Below are 20133 nucleotides of genomic sequence, written 5' to 3' on the forward strand. Positions count from 1 at the left end.
TCTGTGATAAATGACCTCTGCAATGAGACAAGATCTGACCTGTTCAATATGTCATGAAATATTCAGAGATCCTGTTATCCTGTCATGCAGCCACAACTTTTGTAACAAATGTCTGGATGGGTGGTGGAGAGAGAAACAAATACGTGAATGTCCCATTTGTAAGAGCACATCTGACAGAAAACACAGACTAAGTAACTTGGCTTTAAAGAACCTGTGTGAGACCTTCTTACTGGAAGGAGGTCAGAAAGCTTCTATAAAGTCTGAGCCTCTCTGCAGTCTGCACTCTGAGAAACTGAAACTGTTCTGTCTGGATCATAAGAAGCCAGTGTGTGTCATCTGTAGAGACTCAAAAAAAAACACACCAATCATAAATTCAGACCCATTGATGAGCTCCAGAAATCACTGAAGCCTGTACAGGAGAAACTGAAGCTCTTTCAGCAGATTAAAGGAAATTTTGATGAAACAGCAGAACACATTAAGGTCCAGGCTCAACACACAGAGAGTCAGATTAAGAAGCAGTTTAAGAAGCTTCACCAGTTCCTACAGGAGGAAGAGGAGGCCAGGATCAAAGCTCTGAGGGAGGAAGAGAAGCAGAAGACTCAGAAGATGAAGGAGAAGATTGATGTTCTGATCAGAGAGATAGCAGCTCTTTCAGACACAATCAGAGTCACAGAGAATGAGCTGAAAGCTGAAGACATCTCATTCCTACAGAATTACAGGACTGCAGTGGAAAGAGTCCAGCAGCGCCCTCTCATGGATGATCCACTCGTCTCAGGAGCTCTCATAGATGTGGCCAAACATCTGGGCAACCTGACCTACAACATCTGGGACAAGATGAAGGAGAATGTCTCCTACAGTCCTGTGATTCTGGATCCAAACACTGCTCATCCACACCTCGTCCTGTCTGAAGATCTGACCAGTGTGAGTTTCAGACAGAAGCAGAAGCTTCCAGACAACCCAGAAAGATTTAACTACTTTCCAATCGTCCTCGGCTCTGAGGGCTTTAAGTCAGGTTCTCACAGCTGGTATGTTGAAGTTGGAGACAGTACACAATGGATTGTTGGTGTGACAAAAGAATCTCCCACAAGAAAGGAGCCTCAAAGCACCATGTCTGGAGTATGGGCTGTATTTTTATGTAAGGGTAAATATAAAACATTGTCTCCAACAGATCCCTCCTCTTATCTCCTTGTGAAGAAGATGCAGAAAATCAGAGTCCATCTGGACTGGAACAAAGGAAAACTGTCGTTCACTGATCCACTTTTACTGAGAAGATGTTTCCACTCATTGGCACCTGGGATCTGTCAGTAAAGATATTAACAGTGACGTCATATTATATGGCAGTTTGTTGATTGTGATGATGATGATAACGATGAAGATGGAGGTGATGATGATGATGATGACTAATAATGATCATGACATAGCATGATGTTTTATTCACAGTGGGGGTGATTCCAATCCTTTCAGGTACTAATGCTTTTAGTTTTAAAGTTGTCTACTGTCTGTGTGCTGCTGGTTTTTCTGTGTGACCGTGAAACACTCTCTGAAACCTCTGAAAGATCCTTAATTTCCATATTTAAATGTGTCCAACTTTTATAACTTGTGTGACCACAAAAAACTATCACAAAATCCTATTCTCTATCTCCAACCAACAGACAGTCTGACTGTGAGTTGAGGCCCTTCTCCTTTACATCAGTATGACTGTAGGAGTGGGAAATCTTCTGCAGGCCTCTTCTAGTTATCCAACCCATGTATCATGCATCACCTAGTATCATGTGTTTAGCTTTATTCAGATGCAGGAATTTGTCTGCCCAGTGTGTTTCTCTTCTCTGATTTTGACGGTGTTAGATACTTAAACTGCATCTATTTTGTTGTTATTGTTTTTGGGGGTTTGCTGTGCTTGATAGTTTCAACTGTGAATAAATCTGTTTGGAGAAAAATAAATTGTTTCATTTGCATTACTGTGTTTCATGAACTAATTTACGAGACGTATTTTTTACATTCTCACTCATTTTCATCCACTCTTATGTTAGTGGTTATAGTCACATTTCATTATTACACAGAATAAGATGTTACAATTCCTTGAGCCAAGATCTGAGGCAAAACACATTTAGAAGCCCAGTCCCACTGATAAACCAACCAGCAGGCTAGCAGTCAGTTACCAACTAGCAACCAACAAGAAGACACCAGCTAACTAGCCTAGCCAACAGCGATAGGTAATAAGTGATGGGACATGCGATTACATGTTAACCAACACATCTCCTTTGTGCCAAGATTCAGGGCAAGACAGATTTGGAAGACTAGTGCAAATGGAAACCCATGGACACCCTTAGCTGCGATGTGCTATGCCTTGTAAAGTTTCTGATGAACACTCTGTTCTCTGTGAATGCTCTGAAACTACAAAACATGCCTAAAGGAAAAATATATTGAGCCTCCACTCTTATACATAAAGGATCGGTTGTTGTTATCGGCCTCCACTCACATGTGGATTACCGGTGAAACCGCCAAAACAGTGTAATAAATGTAGTGTACTTGGCTGATTCTTTTGTAAGTGGGATCTGCCAAAAGCCCATGTTGGCATCCAGCTTGCTTAATTAGCTGGACATTGAGGTGCTCCACCACATTTGTTGCACTGGATGCTTTTATTGTTTTTGCTCTTGATGTGTTGTTTTTCTCCATAATTTTTAGGTTTGGTGAATTTAGGCTTTTCCTTTTGGTGTCTGCCTTTGAACACTCTTTCCACAGCATTACCAGCCACATGCCGTACTCCACTTGCATCACTTCTCCGCATGGTTTGCTGCTTTTTTTTCTCTTCCGATTGTCTTGCCATATTCATGGCTTTGTCCAGGTCTAAATCCTTCTCCATTTGTAGGCGTTCTGAGAGTCGTGTGTCAGCCAGGCCAACCACTATCCTATCCCGAATCAGTTCATGTAAAGTCCCATAATTACAATGCTCTGCTAATGCAAACAAAGCAGTAACGAATGCGTCCACAGACTTGTGTCCTTCCTGTTTACATATGTTAAATCGTGTGCGTTCATAAACTATGTTCCAATTCATTATCGCGCACTTCTGATACCATGTCGTGTTTATTGTATTAATATAAGCTCAAGACCACGTACTGAATGCGGGAAAACTTTATTCAACTCGTTTTCTGCTGTCCTATTCCATAACCACTCCTGTGTGGCCCACAGCGCCCCCGTGTGTCCCCACTATGCTAGACCTCCCACAACCATTGAATAGACATAAAACATACAATAACACCACAGTATTGTATTACTTTAAAAGAAAAAGTTTAAAAAATACCTTACCAAGTCAGATGAAAGCTTCAATCAGTTGCTTCACTTCACACGTCATAATGCAACGCATTATGAAGCAATCATGTTTGCTACATCGAAAGGAAGATTCTAAACGCTATGAGATGGACATGCTATGTTGAAATAAATTGCTTATTTTCACCATTAATGAGCCTATAAATATCATTGCCAGCGTCTGTCATATGTAAAAGGCCCTCACTTAAAGGTCCCAGCGTCTACTTACTTTAAATGTCTTAAATGAGTCTGTAAAATGCTTTATAGCCCAATCATCTCATTAGTCACAGAGCTGTGTTTCCCTTCTCCTCAGTCTTTGTGTTCATCTATCGCCATTAAGTTGAAATTACTCAGAAAAATTGAAAATGCTCAGAAATAGTGAAAATTAAACTAGTCTCACTGTTACTGAGTATTATAACATTAGCATGCTAGCCATAATAACTTAGTAGTAACCGATGTAAAGTCACACGTCAGTTAAATTTGTCTATCTACATGGACATAAATTACATGCACACATGGGTTTTCACAGTATGTACGACAGTAGCTGCTATTTTTCTAAGCCTTTAGTCTAGATAACTAGCTAATATAAGGCTAGAATAAGGCTTGGTTAACTTCAAACTTAATCCATTTGTAAAGTGGTGTTGGCTGTTTTTGAGATCACGATACACAATAGTGGTTGCATGTTGCCAGTAGCTCCGTGATGCTTAACTTTTTAGGTTATTCTTAGTGTGTTATTGTTTTTTTTTTTTTTTTTTTTTTTTTTTTTTTTTCTGTGAACCAGTCAACATGGATTTTGGTCACTTTTTTTTTGACTAGGTCGTTGGCTATGGAGTTCGGCGGAGCTTCCGTTGTGTCCGGTGGTGTGTCCCAGAGATCAGCTGCTAGCGCTGGCCGTGTCCCCTGAGCTGCCTAGAGTGAGGCTTGAGTTTCTGAACCTCAGCAGAAGTGCTGGGGATGCCAGGCTGGAGTTTATAATAGGTCATATAAACATACATTATGCCAGCCTACGCATCTATGATACAATAACTATCATCAATAACATAGTTTTCTGCCTTTTTGCTCTGGTTTATTCTTGTAACAGTAACTTTGTGAGCAAATGTGAGTAGTCTGCTCTATTATTAATACTGCTGTGTAACTTTTTATCCACCGGCAATCTCTCGTGTGTCACGTATCACCTAATATCACGTTCTCTTCTTTGTGCCATGTTTATGTTGCATATGTGCTTCATCCAGACGTATGACCCCCCCGTTTTCTGTCACGTCTCTCAGAACTGAGTGAATTTCCTGCTTCAGAACATGAAGGTTAACATCTGTATAAAAGGGACAGAAGTCGACCTCTGCTCCTCTGTCTGCTGCTTGTTGTTGTGTATGACAATAAAAAAGTGATGAAAAATACATGCATATAAAAAATGCCACAAGTATAAAATTCTTGCTTTAAAAAGTAAAATATTACACTAAATAGATGTTTTAAAAAAGTAAACATAAATATGAATGTATTATCTTTGTTCAAAATGCTGACTGCAGAATATACATAATGAAGTTTTCTGTAGTCAGGCTGTTATGTCCAGGCTTTTTTATTTATTTATATTTATTTTTTATTGCAATAAACTAAGCCATGTTTGTTTTCTCAATAATTTATACAACTTTGGCAGAAACTGAAACTGAAAGAATTGCAGTGTCGGATCTGGACACTTGAAAGAAAGATATTTTAATAGAAATACAACAAACACTATACAGAATTCAAATGATGGTGCTGACAATAACATTCTTATGATTCCCGGCAAACACGGGACTCAAAGGTAATGTGATGGCAGATAAGACAGCAAAGGAGGTAGCAGGAAATAAATCGACTTGACAGTTAATGTTAGTAAATCAGAAATTAAGAGTATTATGAAACAAAGGTTGAGAGAAAGGTGGCGGGACGGTGGTATTATAGAGTACGAAGAAAGGGGGAGAAATAAGATGCGTGGTTAGGAACAGAGGAGAAGAGACAATAATATTGAGACTCAGGTTTGGACATACTGCACTTAACAGTACACTATTCATAATAGGAAAACATAATACAGGGAACTGTGACTATTGTGGACAAGGAGAGACAATAGGACACATACAGTGTTTCCTCTACTTTCATTTAGGAGTGGCGGGCTGCCATTCAAAATCCTAGCCGCCGCTCCTTCAAACTTCTTTTCTTTTCTTTTTTTATTGACACAAATAGACCACTGCCAATACACTACGACCACTTCTTAGAAAAATCCTAGAGGAAACACTGATATAACACTTTATTTATTTTGAGAAGGAATAGTAGACATTTTGATCCATGCGCCATTCCAGTCGGTGGCGGTAATGCACCAATTCGTTGTTTGCCAACCGCCAATGAAACACCAAGAAGAAGAAGAAGAAGACGACGAAGAAGCGTTAAAGAAAAATCACTCGTGATCAATGCCTTTGATCGGCTAATTTTGGCTGCAAGGACCACGGGGCGGGGCAGGTCTTTGTCCGAGTCTGAGCTCCTTTTTTTGATTGTCCCCTCTTCAGGTATGTTCTAGGTATTTATGCTCCTCAGTTTTAGATAATGTTTAGATGTTGATTACACTTTCGGTGCGTTTTGAGGAATTTCGGAGCATTTTCTTGGAGGTTTAAATTCCTAACTGTTATGTCGGCAGCTAATTTAAGTCCGGTCTCTGAGCAAGCGACGGAGTCGTAACTTATGCCCAAGATCCATATGGCGTGTATTTTGCTTTGTGAATTACTACTGAGAGACACTTGAACCATGATGGAACTGTTGTTTATATATGTTCTCTTGCATTTACGAGGGAACTGTTGTTTATATATGTTCTCTTGCATTTACGAGGGAACTGTTGTTTATATGTGTTCTCTTGCATTTACGAGTTCACTTAAAGAGCAAATGCACGTGAAATGGTGTAGGACAGATACAAAGGACACGTGTTTTATATTTATTTTCTTGATTTAGATGGCATTTCATTTTAGTCTAAGTATACTTGGTGGTGGTATTGAGGACTCGCAGCAACCACACACAACTTGCACAAAGCCCGGGAGCTCATAGTTAATTAGTACCACAGTCATACAATTGGTTCTTAACGGCATGGAATATATACATTGGGTAGTGTACTGCACATGCGCTTTTCATGTGGTTACGGTGTCCGATGAGGTTCATGCAGAATGATCTGCAATTTTAATTAAGTTCATCTTTATAATTTTAAAGGACAATTGGCAGCTGTTTACATCTGATAATTGAGTTCACATGTTAAAGATAACAATAATACTTACCTGTTAATTCACATGACAAAGGAAACACACTTATAAAAGAAATACACTTATCTGCACTCTTTTTAAAGGACAGACAAAGTGAGATTTATTGTTTTGTGGAAGTTTGTGTCTTTTGTTAAAAGTAAACACACTTGACTGAGCTGCCTGAGAGGAAGCATCTGTGTCGGAGCATTTTTATCCCCTCCTCATACTACAGTCGCTTTAAAACAATCAGTTAATCAATCAATCAACCAAAAAACACTTTATTGTCACTAGTACAAGTACCAGCGAAATTAGCCATAAAGCCATCCATACATATAGAAAACATGCATACACTTTGACAAAATGGGGGGTAGACAGGACAGGAAGGGGTAAAAGCCGCAAAGGAGTTGGATGTGGGGGTACAGGGGGTGATTGCATGTCTGTCCTTATGTGTGTGTCTGTGTAGGCCTGGAGAGTCGCTTCCGCCTGGCATCACAATCTTGGTGCCTCAGTCCAGAGACAATCGGGTCCCAGACAGAGTCAACAATCGGCATGTGTCCGTGGGAGTGGGGGCAGGTACAAGAGCGTCTCACTGCAGTGATCTTCCGGGGAGTTGTTGTTCCACCAGGGGCCTTGACCAAGGCCAGTGCTGTTAGGGCGCCGAAAACAAATAATATTGCGATTGTTTGGTCTTGGGGCAAGTAGACGCGTTCTTTTGCACGACTACTCTGTTTGTCCATTCTGGTCTCCAAAACAATCCATTCTCGTTTGCAAAGCCAAAAGCTTCTCCATGTTACCCATATTGCGATTCAGGTCCAAGTTCAAGTTCTGAATCGCCACAGTCTGAGTGCCAACAGCTCTGCCCATCACTTCAATCATCCTAGGCAGCTTTGTGGGACTTTTGAAAGCTGTCTCCATTCTTTGATTTCCTCGATAAATCAGGGCAGTGCCTAATCCAATCAGCAAAAGACCTGAAATCATGGTTCCGAATAGATAGATGTCTTCAATGTCCTCCATGGAAAGAGCCGCCAGACACACGACCAGCCACCTCTCCCACGCGTCCAACGTGTAACCAGCTGCGAACATTCCGGCGAGACAGTCCGGCTACCCCAAACTCAGGCTTCTTGTCGAAAAAATTGTGTCAATTGCGTTGAGAGTTTCTCAATTCCATGATTTTGTAGTATTGAGAGCAGTGCGGAGAGAGTCTCTCAAAAGTATGGACAGTAGACAGACGAGACAAGAGTAGCAAAGCAGAGAAGGTAAGGGAGAGGAGAGGGAAGAAAAATGCGACTGCCTTCTGCGAGAGCTGACAAAGAAAGGGGTCCATTATGCATTCACTCATTTTACATTACATATTCTTAGCTAATTGACATTACTTTGTAGAAATGTGATTTCACATTGACAGTAAATGTATTTTTTTGTAAACTCTTCTTAAAAAAAAAGCATCCAAGTGGGGATACTTTTTATAAGCTATGTAAATCAGAAAACACTCCACCATGTTCCACTTGTTGAGTCTCCCTGGTGTTTGAGTCATTTTGTACATAGTAGCCACTACCGTGGTTATGTCTTATGTTTTCAAAAGTTTTTAAGTAGTATACCCTTGTGTTTAAGCGATGCTCCTTTCCTAGTAAGTGAAATCTAACTTTGTACAAAAATAAGCGTTTACCTTCATGTTTTAACTTTGTGCCTCTTGTTTGCAGCCTCACTCTGTGATAAATGGCCTCTGCACTGGAGGAAGATCTGATCTGTTCAATATGTCATGAAGTATTTAGAGATCCTGTTATCCTGTCATGCTGCCACAGCTTTTGTAAGAACTGTCTGGATAATTGGTGGAGAGAGAAACAATTACGTGAATGTCCCATTTGTAAGAGCACATCTGGAAGAAAACACCCACTATGTAACTTGGCTTTAAAGAACCTGTGTGAGGCCTTATTAATGGAAAGAGCTCATAAAGCTTCTACAGTGTCTGAGCCTCTCTGCAGTCTGCACTCTGAGAAACTAAAACTGTTTTGTCTGGATCATCAGCAGCCAATATGTCTCATCTGTCGAGACTCAAAAGCACACACCAGTCATAAATTCAGACCCATTGATGAAGTTGCACAGGATCACAGAGAGGAGCTCCAGAAATCACTGAAGCCTGTACAGGAGAAACTGAAGCTCTTTCAGCAGATTAAAGGAAAGTTTGATGAAACAGCAGAACGCATTAAGGTCCAGGCTCAACAGACAGAGAGTCAGATTAAGAAGCAGTTTAAGAAGCTTCACCACTTTCTACAAGAGGAAGAGGAGGCCAGGATCAAAGCTCTGAGGGAGGAAGAGAAGCAGAAGAGTCAGATGATGAAGGAGCAGATTGATGCTCTGATCAGAGAGATAACAGCTCTTTCAGACACAATCAGAGTCACAGAGAAGGAGCTGAAAGCTGAAGACGTCTCATTTATACTGAACTACAGGACTGCGGCGGAAAGAGTCCAACAGCGCCCCATGATGAATGAGCCACAGCTGGTCACAGGAGCTCTCACAGATGTGGCCAAACATCTGGGCAACCTGTCCTACAACGTCTGGAACAAGATGAAGGAGAAGGTCTCCTACAGTCCTGTGATTCTGGATCCAAACACTGCTCATCCACACCTCGCCCTGTCTGAAGATCTGACCAGTGTGAGTTTCAGACAGAATAAGAAGCTTCCAGACATCCCAGAAAGGTTCAACAGTTACCGCATTGTCCTCGGCTCTGACGGCTTTAAGTCAGGTTCTCACAGCTGGGATGTTGAAGTTGGAGACAGTACACAATGGATTGTTGGTGTAGCAAAAGAATCTTCTGTAAGAAGGCGGCCTCAAAGCATCAAGTCTGGATTATGGGTCGTATGGTTATGTGATGGAAGATATGCCACACTGTCTCCAACAGATCCCTCCTCTTATCTTCTTGTGAAGAAAATGCAGAAAATCAGAGTCTGTCTGGACTTGAACAAAGGAAAACTGTCGTTCTCTGATCCTGACACTAATGTACACATACACACCTTCACACACACTTTCCCAGAGAAGATGTTTCCAGTCATTGGCATCAGTTGCAGTCTGACCCTGAAGATTTTACCAGAGTTGGATGATGAGGATGCCATTCCAGGTAAGGACAGGAATCGGACAAGGATGTGTGACGTCAGCATTGCTCTTCAACATCATTAGCAAAAGGGTGATGTGCGCTGCAATAGAAGTCAGAACAAGGGGTATGCAATGGACCCTCTTATCAATGGAAGACCTTGATTTGGTGATGATCTGGCTCTGATCTCACACACTCGTCAACACATGCAAGAGAAAACATCACATCTCAGCTACTATACACAGCAAGTTTGTGTGAAGATAAACCAGAGGAAAACTGATGGCACTAAACATCTCTGATTCATTGCCAATCCACGTGAAGCTCTACCAACAACAAATGACTTAACCTATCTTGGGAGTGTTATATAGAACCAAGACAAAACTCAAGTCATATCAGAGCTGCGTTCTCTCCACCTTCCTGTATGGCGCAGAATGCTGCAAGTGACATATGTCAACTGTTGAAACGAGGAGTCTGAGAAGAATCCATTGGATGTTTTGGCCCAACAAGATATCGAATGAAGATCTCTTGTTTTGAGAAGAGAGCAAGACGGCATCCCAAGAGTAGCCGTTGACCGGACACCTGAAGGTACACAGTAGAGGAAGAAATGGAATCTATGAACCTAACATGAGGAGATGTCCAGACAATAGCCCAGAAGCGAGCAGAGTGGAGAACCTTCGTTGCTGCCCTACATGCCAGGAGGCATAATGGGCAGTAAGTAAGGATGATGAGGAAGATGTTAAACCAGGAGCATGACACAGTGGTGTTACCATGATGAAGGTGAATGATGTCATCACTCGGTGCCTCTGTGCTCATGTTTATTCTCATTAGTAAGAGTAACTTTATGAGTGCACTGTATGCCCACTAATCTGTTGTATAACTATTAACCCACGTGTGATGCATCACTTTATGTAATGTAGCTTGTATCACGCACATTGCTGCCTTTACTATTTGCACCCCTCATTTTCTAAATTTCTGCGAATGACTCAAAGCATCAACAGAGGAGCAGAGAATCCAGCCAACCAAGTGAAACAGAAATGCTGTACTTTTGAGAAAAAGACACTCTTGTATGCATTCTTTATCCAGATGATTAAGTGAATTTCATTTTCAGAACATGAAAATGAACAGAACAGAAGTCAATAGAAATATTTCCTCTGTTGCTGCAGATCTTCTGCATTTCGTTGTAATGTGAAATTAAATACCTTGTTTAATAACATGCTTCTGTAATGTGGCAGTTTTCCCCACTGACGGATTGAATAAAGGACTGTTTTTGTTGTACTCATTCAGACTAATAACCTGTTTGACCTTTGCTTACTTATGCTGTTGCATATGCACGATGACAACATTGTTGTAAGTACAGAATGAAGCTCACACCAGGTGAAATACATGACTCTGTATTTGGATGCTCTGGTGTCCATGGAAACCACGGTGACTCAGCACAGCGAACGCGACCACGCACTGCTGTGGCATGCAGGTCGCCATGGTGACGGGGCTGGCGGGATGGCGGCTTGTAGATGTGACTCGGGCTGGTTGCATGGGTGAATCTGTAAAACACACACAGAAACATGTGTATCTGACTTTCAACTGACACAATGCGTCCCCCAGAAACTTAGCTAACCAGCAATCGACTGTGGCCTTTACCCTAAAACCACAACACTACATCATTATGTCCTTAATGGATCATGTGACAGTGGTTTCCTGTTGCAGACTGAGTGTAAAATTTAGCAGCATTTAACATGTTGTCACACACTGTAGAGAAGTTGGATCAAATCAAAATTAAAACATTTCCCAGTGGTAAAAAAAAAAGACTCCTGGGAAGAGGCATTTTATTTTATTTCATCTGTTGTAATGTGTTATCTGTTTATACACTGCATCAGGGCAAGCTGATGCAGTGTAAATCCCAAATCCACAGTCCTGCACTAAATCCTCCTTCATGACTGTTATTTAGCCTAGCCAAAAAAACACTCATGTTAGCCTAGCCTAGCAGCTCAGTAGTACAAACCAACTCCACAATGAAAACAAAGTTGAATCAACAGCTCTCTCAGCTCATCTGAAAACAATCTGGAACAAATGCAAAGTAACAGAACCTTCATGAAAACAAGATGTAGAGAAGGACTGCTTTTCAAGTATACCTTGTCCTTTAAACAACTTTATAATCACTGAAATCTTATTTAATTACATTATTTAATTATAAATAAATAATTTAACAGTTAATATTATGTAATTATTTGTAGCCAAATGATTATCTTGCTTTGTTGGACTAAACTAAAAGTTTTCCATGTGATTTGGAATGTGGAGGGGTTAAGTTGTTGACGTAAATAATAAATACATAAATAATACATAAATAAGTAGTTTTCTATCATTACTCAGCGTTATTGACGTCTATTAAATGAGTATTAGTTTAACAACAAGTGTTAATATATAAATATATATATATATATATATATATATATATATATATACAAATCTAATAAATATAAATCTAATATATTTATAAAACTATTTGTAGTTGTGTATCCGAGAAGACGAGTGTCTACTTCAACTGGAAAGTCTTACTACCTTCTTCTGCTACACCAAAATCTTTTATTTTCCCTCTGCCTAGCTCCGCCCCTCAGCCCAGAGCCTCCACCATCCACGGACACGCAGCAGCGTCAAGCTAGACGAACTCTGCACAGACTTCAAAATAAAATGTAATTAGTAAATAACGCTTTCAATTATTTCACCGGAGACCAATTAAGTATGGTCATAGTTGCTACACGTTACAAATATTTTTTTATTTCTTTATTTTTTGCTTAAATTTTTTCTCACGGTACATATATGAACAAAAATATAACACTAATTAAAAAACAAATACTTCTTTCAAATCTGTTTAATTTATGTCACATTAACAGATCTGTAGGTGCCAAAGTCTTCCTGCAGATTCTACTTTCTTTCCTTATTCACTGCTCTACTACTATCCAGGGCAACACCTTACTTCACCTGCAGGTGTCAGCAAACTCAGACGGATAACATGTTCGGGTTACAGTCTGATGGTTATGCAAATATTACTTCCATGATTTTTTTGTGAATGTACGTTGAGTCTTGTTCCTGGCATATTTTCTTTGCTGCACTATGTGCTATAGTTGGTACATGTTTACGTATTCCCCATTGTTGGCTTCATCACAGATTATAGGAATACAGAGACTGCGCAACAGCAGCCACCTTTGCTGTAACAGATGGTGGACTTCAGAAAAACTGTGAAACAGCGTCAGGAACATCTAAATTCAACTGGATGAGCATTTAGGAGGATGGAGTTTGCTAAACTGGATTGCGTTAAACACTAAAGCGTTTCTCTTATTTAGCGTAGCCCATTGGTTATAATGTCGAAATGAACTAGCAAGTGAATGTGTGGTTTGAACGCTGCCATGTACTCTATGTAAATGATTATTAGTTGTGTTTATGGTGTAAAGAAACAACAATATAACAGGATAATACCGGATGAATCATTAGTTAAAGTACATTTGAACAAAGTTGTGACTGTTTTACTGATTCTACAGTAAAATGTTGCTTCGTGGCATGAACCGGGATGTACACTACAGACAGATAATACATTCATAGCAGGACAGGACGTAGCATCCACAGCAGGACGTCCAGGTTCAGAGACAGTTTCTTCCCCCTGGCTGTAAGACTGCTGAACACTCACACACAATAAATAAACAAACTCTCATCAATGGACTGCTACAGCCCCCCTGCATCCCAGCCGACCCATCCACCCTCCGTGGGAAACTCACTGGACTAGGACATGCTGCTACCTCAGACAGTGCAGTAATCACTTGCCAATTTATTCTGTTACCATTACACTGTGATAATACGAGTAATTATAAATTCGTCATTTGAGTATTTATATTCTGTAAATAATCCATTCATCCATCCGTGCATCGATTCGGTGACTTTTACTTTGAAAGCTCCCTCCGGATGCGGTTTCCGCCGCGTCGCCTGCCTTGACGCTCCGTTCTGCGCTTCTCTCTCATTCACTCATTCACTTCAGCCCGGGACTGACTCCCATTGGAGCATTAGGAAGGAGAGAAGGAGAGAAAAAGAGAGAGCGAGAGCGGCGGCCGCTGTCCAAACTCGCCTGAAAACAGCGTGAAAACATCGGATTTCCCTTCCAGAAAGCACCGCTCCCCCCAACCGGACCATTTAAACCCGACCTGGACGCAAGCGAAGACCCGTTTATTGCATAGTCGAGCTGGGTCGATCGACCAGAGGCGTGTGTGTGTGTGTGTGTGTACGTGTGTGTCTGTGCGTGTTTATACGCGTGTTTGTGTGTGTGTGTTTATATGTGTGTGTGTGTGTTTTCGTTTGGACGCACACAGTCACAGGTTGCTAGCGGAGTTAGCCGCGGTTAGCTTTTCCCTTCACTGGAAGCAGCCGGAGCCAAACTTTAAATAAAAGCTCGTCGGACATTTTTTTTTTCGCCTTCCTCCCTCCAGACAGGGTTCCTTGTGATTCAGTCAGGATGTGCTGCTTTTACGGACGTTTATCGAGTTGGCCGGAGGGTAGCATCGGCTGACCGAAGCCCAGCGTTTGGATTTTACCTTTTTTTTTTCTCCCCCCCCCTTTTCTGCTGTTTTTAGACTTTAGTTTCAAAGCGGACTACAACCTCCGGGTGTTGAACCCAACTCCCCCTGTTAAATAATAAAAAAAAAAAATACACATTTGTCGGAGGATTTCAAAACGTCTTGGCTTTAAGTTTTTATTTTTATTTTTTGGGGACGTACATATATATTTCAAAAAAAAAAAAAAAAAAAGTTGGGAAGTTGATTTTTTTTCTTTCCCTGAGCCTGTGGAAAAATGGATGCGGGTATAGAGAAGGAATGCAGCGCCTTGGGAGGGCTCTTCCAGCTCATCATGAACGACATGAAGGTAATAAAAACAATAATCCAATTAAATTCAAAATTTTATAATCCTCACAAGTGACCTCAGTGCATGCTGTAATCACTTTATGCTGCAAAGCTGCATACAGTGCACTTTTAATCTCATTTACCGACATATTCTGTATCATTCTTTACTTCAGTGGTAAATTCTTCTTATGTGTTTTTATGATTGTGAGTTACATGTTCATTTATCCTAAAGAGAAAAACCCATTTCGCTGTTGGCTCCATTCATTCTCGATGTAGATCACCAGGGTTGCATCGCTTTTAAAACTACCTTCTGCACATCATCCATATTTACATGCTTCACAGTCCGATTTTAGGAGGCGATTCAGACAAAGAGTTGCAGATATTAATGAGTGAATCCTGAAATCTAGTGGCTCAGTGTGGACTGTCTGGATGTGGATTGGGAGGTGAGTGAGCAGAGGTTTCGAGCTGGAAGTGGGCCATCTGAGAGGCTAACAGGGCCGGGTGGGGGTGGATTTTACCAGCTGTGTGCCCTTTGATGTTTGTCAAACAGGCTGCCCCCCCCCCCCCCCCCCCCCCCCCCCCCACCACCACCACCTTTTGCTGTCTGTCTGAGTCTCACTGCTCTCACGTGTCCAGCGTTAGAGAGTCTCGTACTTTTTTTGCTCTTTGCGCCAGTGTTGCAGTCTCAGCTGCTGCGTTTATATGGATATTAGTGTTATAATAGTCATAATAATAATAAAAAAAAGCCTCAGTCAGATCAGACTGACCCGATCGCAAGGAATTTTCCGTCGGAGCTGGTGTAAACGTTTTTAATAATCTGATCTCCCGGTAACCATGTAAACGCAGAAATCCTTTCTTTCTGAGCGCGTTTGCTCCTCGTGGGGTTAAAAATCAAGGGACATCTTCTTCTATTGAATCAGTTCACTGATGTCAATAAAGGTCTGTATTGACCACCGTCCTATTATTGTGTAGGTCTCCCCTCGTGCCACCGTAACAGCTGTGACTCATCACAGAATGGACATGGGTCTCCTGAGGGTGTCCTCTGGCGTCCGACAACACAGTGTCGTAAACGGGAGCCTTTGGGTCCAAGAGGCCTCATGGATCATCCCATAGATACTTGATCAGTTTGGGATCTAGTGAATTTAGAGGCCGTTCTTCGTGTTTTTCTTTTTGAGTTGATCCCAAACTGTTGTTGTGTGTGTGTGTCTGTGTCAGGCTCCTGCTGGGGACGGCTGCTGCCATCAAGGAGCGTCGTTGTTATGGGGCGGGTGCTACGTGTCTAAATTACAGCTACACAAATGCCCGGTCCAAAAGTTTCCCAGCAGAACATTGAATTAGAATTAGAAAAACCTTTATTTGTCCCAAAATGGGGGAAATTGTTATCACAAGATGTTCAGTGTTATTAACTTCTCCTGTCAGTGGTTGTAATGTTGTTGGTGATCGGTGTAATATCGGATCATTTCGTTTAGTGTCCATGTAAACACTTCCCTGTTCAGGATTATCGATCCGGTTGGAGAAATATTATTAATAATTATGTAAATTTAGTTGTGTCGGCGTTTCATTGTGTGTTTTTTTTTTTCCAACCTCTGCGCACATCAAGATTAATCTGAATCTATTTTGATGACAAATTAACCTGATGTATTCTAAACTATTATTCAGACTGTGGTTTTAATTGGTCACTTTGGAGTCATGAATACAATCAGTTGCAACCAAGTATAAAAGCAAGATCCCTCCAAAGTCGTCTTCTGTACGTTTGTGGTCGAGTTTTATTCGCAACATGTCACCAAATGTTTAAAGAAGATTTGTAAGAGGACCGGAAAGAGAGTACAATAGCCCGTTGTTATCAGAGCGATGCTCTACTCTGACTAGTGAAGTCCTGATCAAGTTTTTTTTTTTTTTGTCTCCCATTTCAGTCCCAATCTTTTAATATCAAGTATCGGCCGATGCGAGTCCAGATCCGACCTTAAGCAAACTAAAAATCCTCCCCTGGGAATTTTTATAGGCTCTCTTGTCGTCTTTGTAGTCTCCCAGAAGTGACTGGATTTAGTTCTATAAATAAAATAGTTTAATAAATAGTTCTGTCAAAGTTAATGTAGTGTCCAGAGGATAGTTTGTACCTTGGCTCCAGAAAACCTGTATCCTCTACTTCAGAAATGTTCTGATCATCCGACGCCATAAACTCTGTAACCCTTTCCAGAATGTTTTTCTCCTTGGCGCCGCCTCCAGGAAATTTTTCCTCCTTTAAATATTCCATGTTTGTTGTTGTTGTTGTTGTCACCACGGTGCAGCCTTTTCCTGAGCGGACTCCGTCCATGCTGTTCAGGGGTTTTTTGTAGGTGTCGAATCAGGTTGGTAACATCGAAGCCTACTACCATCTCACCAAATATCCACTTTACACAATTTACAAACGCAAGCCTGACTAACTTCATTTTCCAGAGCGAAGTTCTTATACCCAGCAGACATGTTTAGTCTGGTTCTTCTTCTACTTCGTTTGTTTTGGCAGCTTTGACGCTAGCCAACCGCCGTTAAAACAAAAGAAGAAGAAGTTTTGATTCCACGGGGAAGTGGTTGTGGTTTATGGCAGACCTAAAACAAATAACTACTGAAGCTGGAGCGTTAGCATCCCCGTCCAGCACATTGTCTGACTCCGAAGGTCACCTTGCTGCTGCGTCCGGCTACGGAGGAGCTCCCGCTTTAATCTACGCCGGGCTGATTCTCATTTTGTTCAGAAGTTAAAAAAAAAAAAAACCGATTTGCCTGTAACGTGAGGGAACTTGCAGACATCCTGTGGTGAGAACAGCAAGCGCATGAGTCACTTTTGCGGCCTGATAACAGGGAAGAGGGCTGGTTATGGTGGACTGTGTGTGTGATTCAGCGCTCGTGGCATCATATCCTGGTACTTTACCAACATGGAACGGGCCCAATAGGGGCACTCCTGCCATCTGCCACACGCAGAAGTCATGTCTAATTAAGTGGAGAGTTGCTGCTCGGATAAATCTCTCTTCGGGGCATCATAACATGCCCGCGAAGAGCTCGCTCTCCGAACGAGCCAATAAACATGTAGGCGCAGAGGCCTCTTTGCAAATTGTAGGTCGTTTTGTGAATCAACCAGGCCGGAGAGTTGGTGTTGACAGGAATCTCTGCAATAAATACAGCCCGGATATCTCGAAACGCTCCCGTTCGTCCGTATCTTTCAGGAGTTTTTAACAATCCGCAGCCCCAAGGAGGAGATATTACCCAATGCGCATCAGATATTGAGTGTTGCAATTTATATGGAAGGTCTTTCATAACATCGGATTGCGCGTTGCGGGATTTTTTTTTTTCCACATTGAGCAAACAAAGAAATAGTCTTGAAAGAAGGGATCCAACGGCCTCTTCTTATCATGGTAAAAGAGACAAACAAACAAAGATTTACTAAGAGCTGATCCTTCCTTTTAGCGATGGAAACCGGTTTTGAGTTGACGTCAAGAGTCTGTGAAAATCTGTGTTCTGGGTCAAAAATTTAAGCACTTGGAGCTAAAGTTAGACTAAACTAAGATTGTGAATCGCTAATATACACGAAGCGTCTTATTGCTAGACGTCGCAAAGGTGTTTATTGTGCGTTGTTGAATGAATCCACAGGCAACTGGTAGCAGCACCCGGGCCCTAGCGTGGTCATTAACTTCGTTTTCACCGATGTGGGCTCCTGATCGGGGAACGAATCAAGTCCACGAGTCACGTCGGGGGGCGCGGGTGTGTTCAGCGCTCGACAGGGAAAGCGGTTTCCAAATTGCCCGTTACGTTTTAACGCGCAGTCATTCAGTTGTCACGTCTCGGGCCAACTTCCTGTCTGATTATAAAATAAAAATCCGTCCCGCTGCAGCTCCGGGGACCTTTGAGTTCCTCTGCAGAGAGACAGACAGCTTATTGATTTCTGTCTCGGCTATATCAGGAGTGACATTATGAGCCATCGACCTTCCGTACTCCTCCATCCCGACATGCTTAGTGCGTTCCTCCGACTCTCTTTCATGCTCTCGCTCTTACGCCTCGTAAACCCCTCTCTTTTTTTTCTCTCTTTCTGATTCGTTGATTTGTTCCCTCATTAGCTCTACCTACCTTTGATATAATTCTCTGCTTCACGTTTTATGGTTGAAGCCCCTGTAGGTCTGTGAATCACCTCTCATGTGTATTGTCATGTGTTAATTAGAGATTGACCCATATGGATTTTTTTTTAGGGCTGATACAGATTTTTTTATTTATTATTTATTTGTTTACATCGGCCTTGGCCGATGGCCGATACACGCTGCCGACTTCTCCTCCATTTACAGGATAAAAATGACACAGCAATAACAAATGTAACAAGTCTCAGTTTAACCAAAAACATAAACATTTACTGAGCCCTCTTACGCACACAAAATAAACAGGTGAAAAGAGGTAGAGCACCAATACTCCGCTGGCACGGGAGCGGCAGTTTATGGACCGCACGTGTCTGCGGCGTCTCCAGACGCCATAAAATACGCAAATATCGATCTCCGGCGTTTACACATACGTGTCGTGCGCGCGCTACGGCGTCCGTCCTCTGTCGTGCGCTGAAGGTGAACTGAGAAAGGGACAGTAGCGGCGTGCGTGCAGAATAGCAAGTGGCGTTAGACGGACCCTCAAAGTAAACAGCAGCTAAGTGCATTGCTGTGTTTTTTTTTTTGTAATCTTTCACGTCTATGTATAATTAACTGCGCGTGTGTGTGTGTGTGTGAGAGAGAGACGGCTTTCCCCGCACGCTGTTGGCCGTGTTGCGATGCAGTGTTGTCAGCGTTTAGTCACACTGCTGATATGGCACTTTATAGTTCCTGATAGTTGGGTGCGTTTGTGGGAGTGGCTGGTTTTCAGAGAAGAGTCATCGCTGACTGGAAAAATAGGCAGCCTCAGGTGAAAGCGGGCGTCGACGCACACGTCGAATGCTTTGAACGCTTCGCGCAGGTTGACAGATTGGGGACATTAGATCACACACATGGAAGGCCACGGAACATCTTCACACTATGCAAAGATAGAGCGGGAGTTGCAGGTTTCCTTTCAATTCGAGCAAATGAATGAATAATCCTGATGTTGACACTGTACCTATTTGGACTATTTTGGTGCTAACAGGTTTTAGCCTAAAGACTTCCCGACTCCCTTCTCTCTCCAACAACACATTCCAGTTCCTCTTGAGGTTTCTGAAGCCGTTCCGAGGCCAGCTGTGACATTTAATACCTCCAGTGAATTCTTGGTCTATCCTGGGATCTTCTCCCGGCCGACTGCACCCCCGAACCACCTCGACCGGCCTCTTTCAACGCGAAGGAGCGACGGCTCCGCTGCGGCCGCGTCCACACGTACCAAAACGGTCTTTTTTTTCCCTCCGGTTTTCCTCGGCCGTTTCGAGAATTTCTCCGTAAAGATGGATCCACTGCAAAACCGCATCTAGTCGTAGTGCGTAGGCTGTAGCACACATCCCGGGCATGGCGCTGGTTCTGCTACAGAACTCAGCCAAAAACAGAAGAAGAAGAAGAAGAAGAAGAGGTGGCGCGTGCCCATCAACCCCACACACTGTATACAAACCCTTTTTAGCCCGTGGTAGTGGTGCGAAAGTAAACATTGC

General features: G+C 42.1%; 3 protein-coding genes across 5 annotated transcripts in view; all 3 read left to right on the plus strand.

Annotated features, from left to right (window-relative positions):
• Window positions 1-7259, plus strand: LOC125006335 (E3 ubiquitin-protein ligase TRIM35-like). The gene is made up of 3 exons (XM_047582277.1): window positions 1-327; window positions 378-1045; window positions 7021-7259. Exons 1-3 carry the CDS (start codon window positions 11-13, stop codon window positions 7257-7259), a joined length of 1224 nt encoding a protein of 407 aa, XP_047438233.1. The 5' UTR covers window positions 1-10.
• On the plus strand, window positions 5714-10921 carry LOC125006135 (nuclear factor 7, ovary-like). Of its 2 annotated transcripts, XM_047581895.1 has the most exons (3): window positions 5724-5840; window positions 7021-7130; window positions 8255-10921. In XM_047581895.1, exon 3 carries the CDS (start codon window positions 8271-8273, stop codon window positions 9726-9728), a length of 1458 nt encoding a protein of 485 aa, XP_047437851.1. In that variant the 5' UTR covers window positions 5724-5840; window positions 7021-7130; window positions 8255-8270; the 3' UTR covers window positions 9729-10921. The 2 variants fall into 2 exon arrangements, with proteins under 2 accessions (XP_047437850.1, XP_047437851.1); XM_047581894.1 differs by lacking the exon at window positions 7021-7130 and having other exon boundaries at window positions 5714-5840.
• Window positions 10922-13634: 2713 nt separating this feature from the next.
• The window catches only part of mtss1 (MTSS I-BAR domain containing 1), a 60194-nt gene continuing 53695 nt past the window's right edge, over window positions 13635-20133 (plus strand). For both annotated transcript variants that reach the window (XM_047582836.1, XM_047582837.1), the window contains exon 1: window positions 13635-14544. In XM_047582836.1, coding sequence (XP_047438792.1) covers window positions 14473-14544 — 72 coding nt within the window. In that variant the 5' untranslated portion in view covers window positions 13635-14472. The remainder of the gene's footprint in view (window positions 14545-20133) is intronic.

This window comes from Mugil cephalus, chromosome 4, assembly GCF_022458985.1.
Source record: "Mugil cephalus isolate CIBA_MC_2020 chromosome 4, CIBA_Mcephalus_1.1, whole genome shotgun sequence".
In the NCBI taxonomy this organism is placed as follows: Eukaryota; Metazoa; Chordata; class Actinopteri; order Mugiliformes; family Mugilidae; genus Mugil; species Mugil cephalus.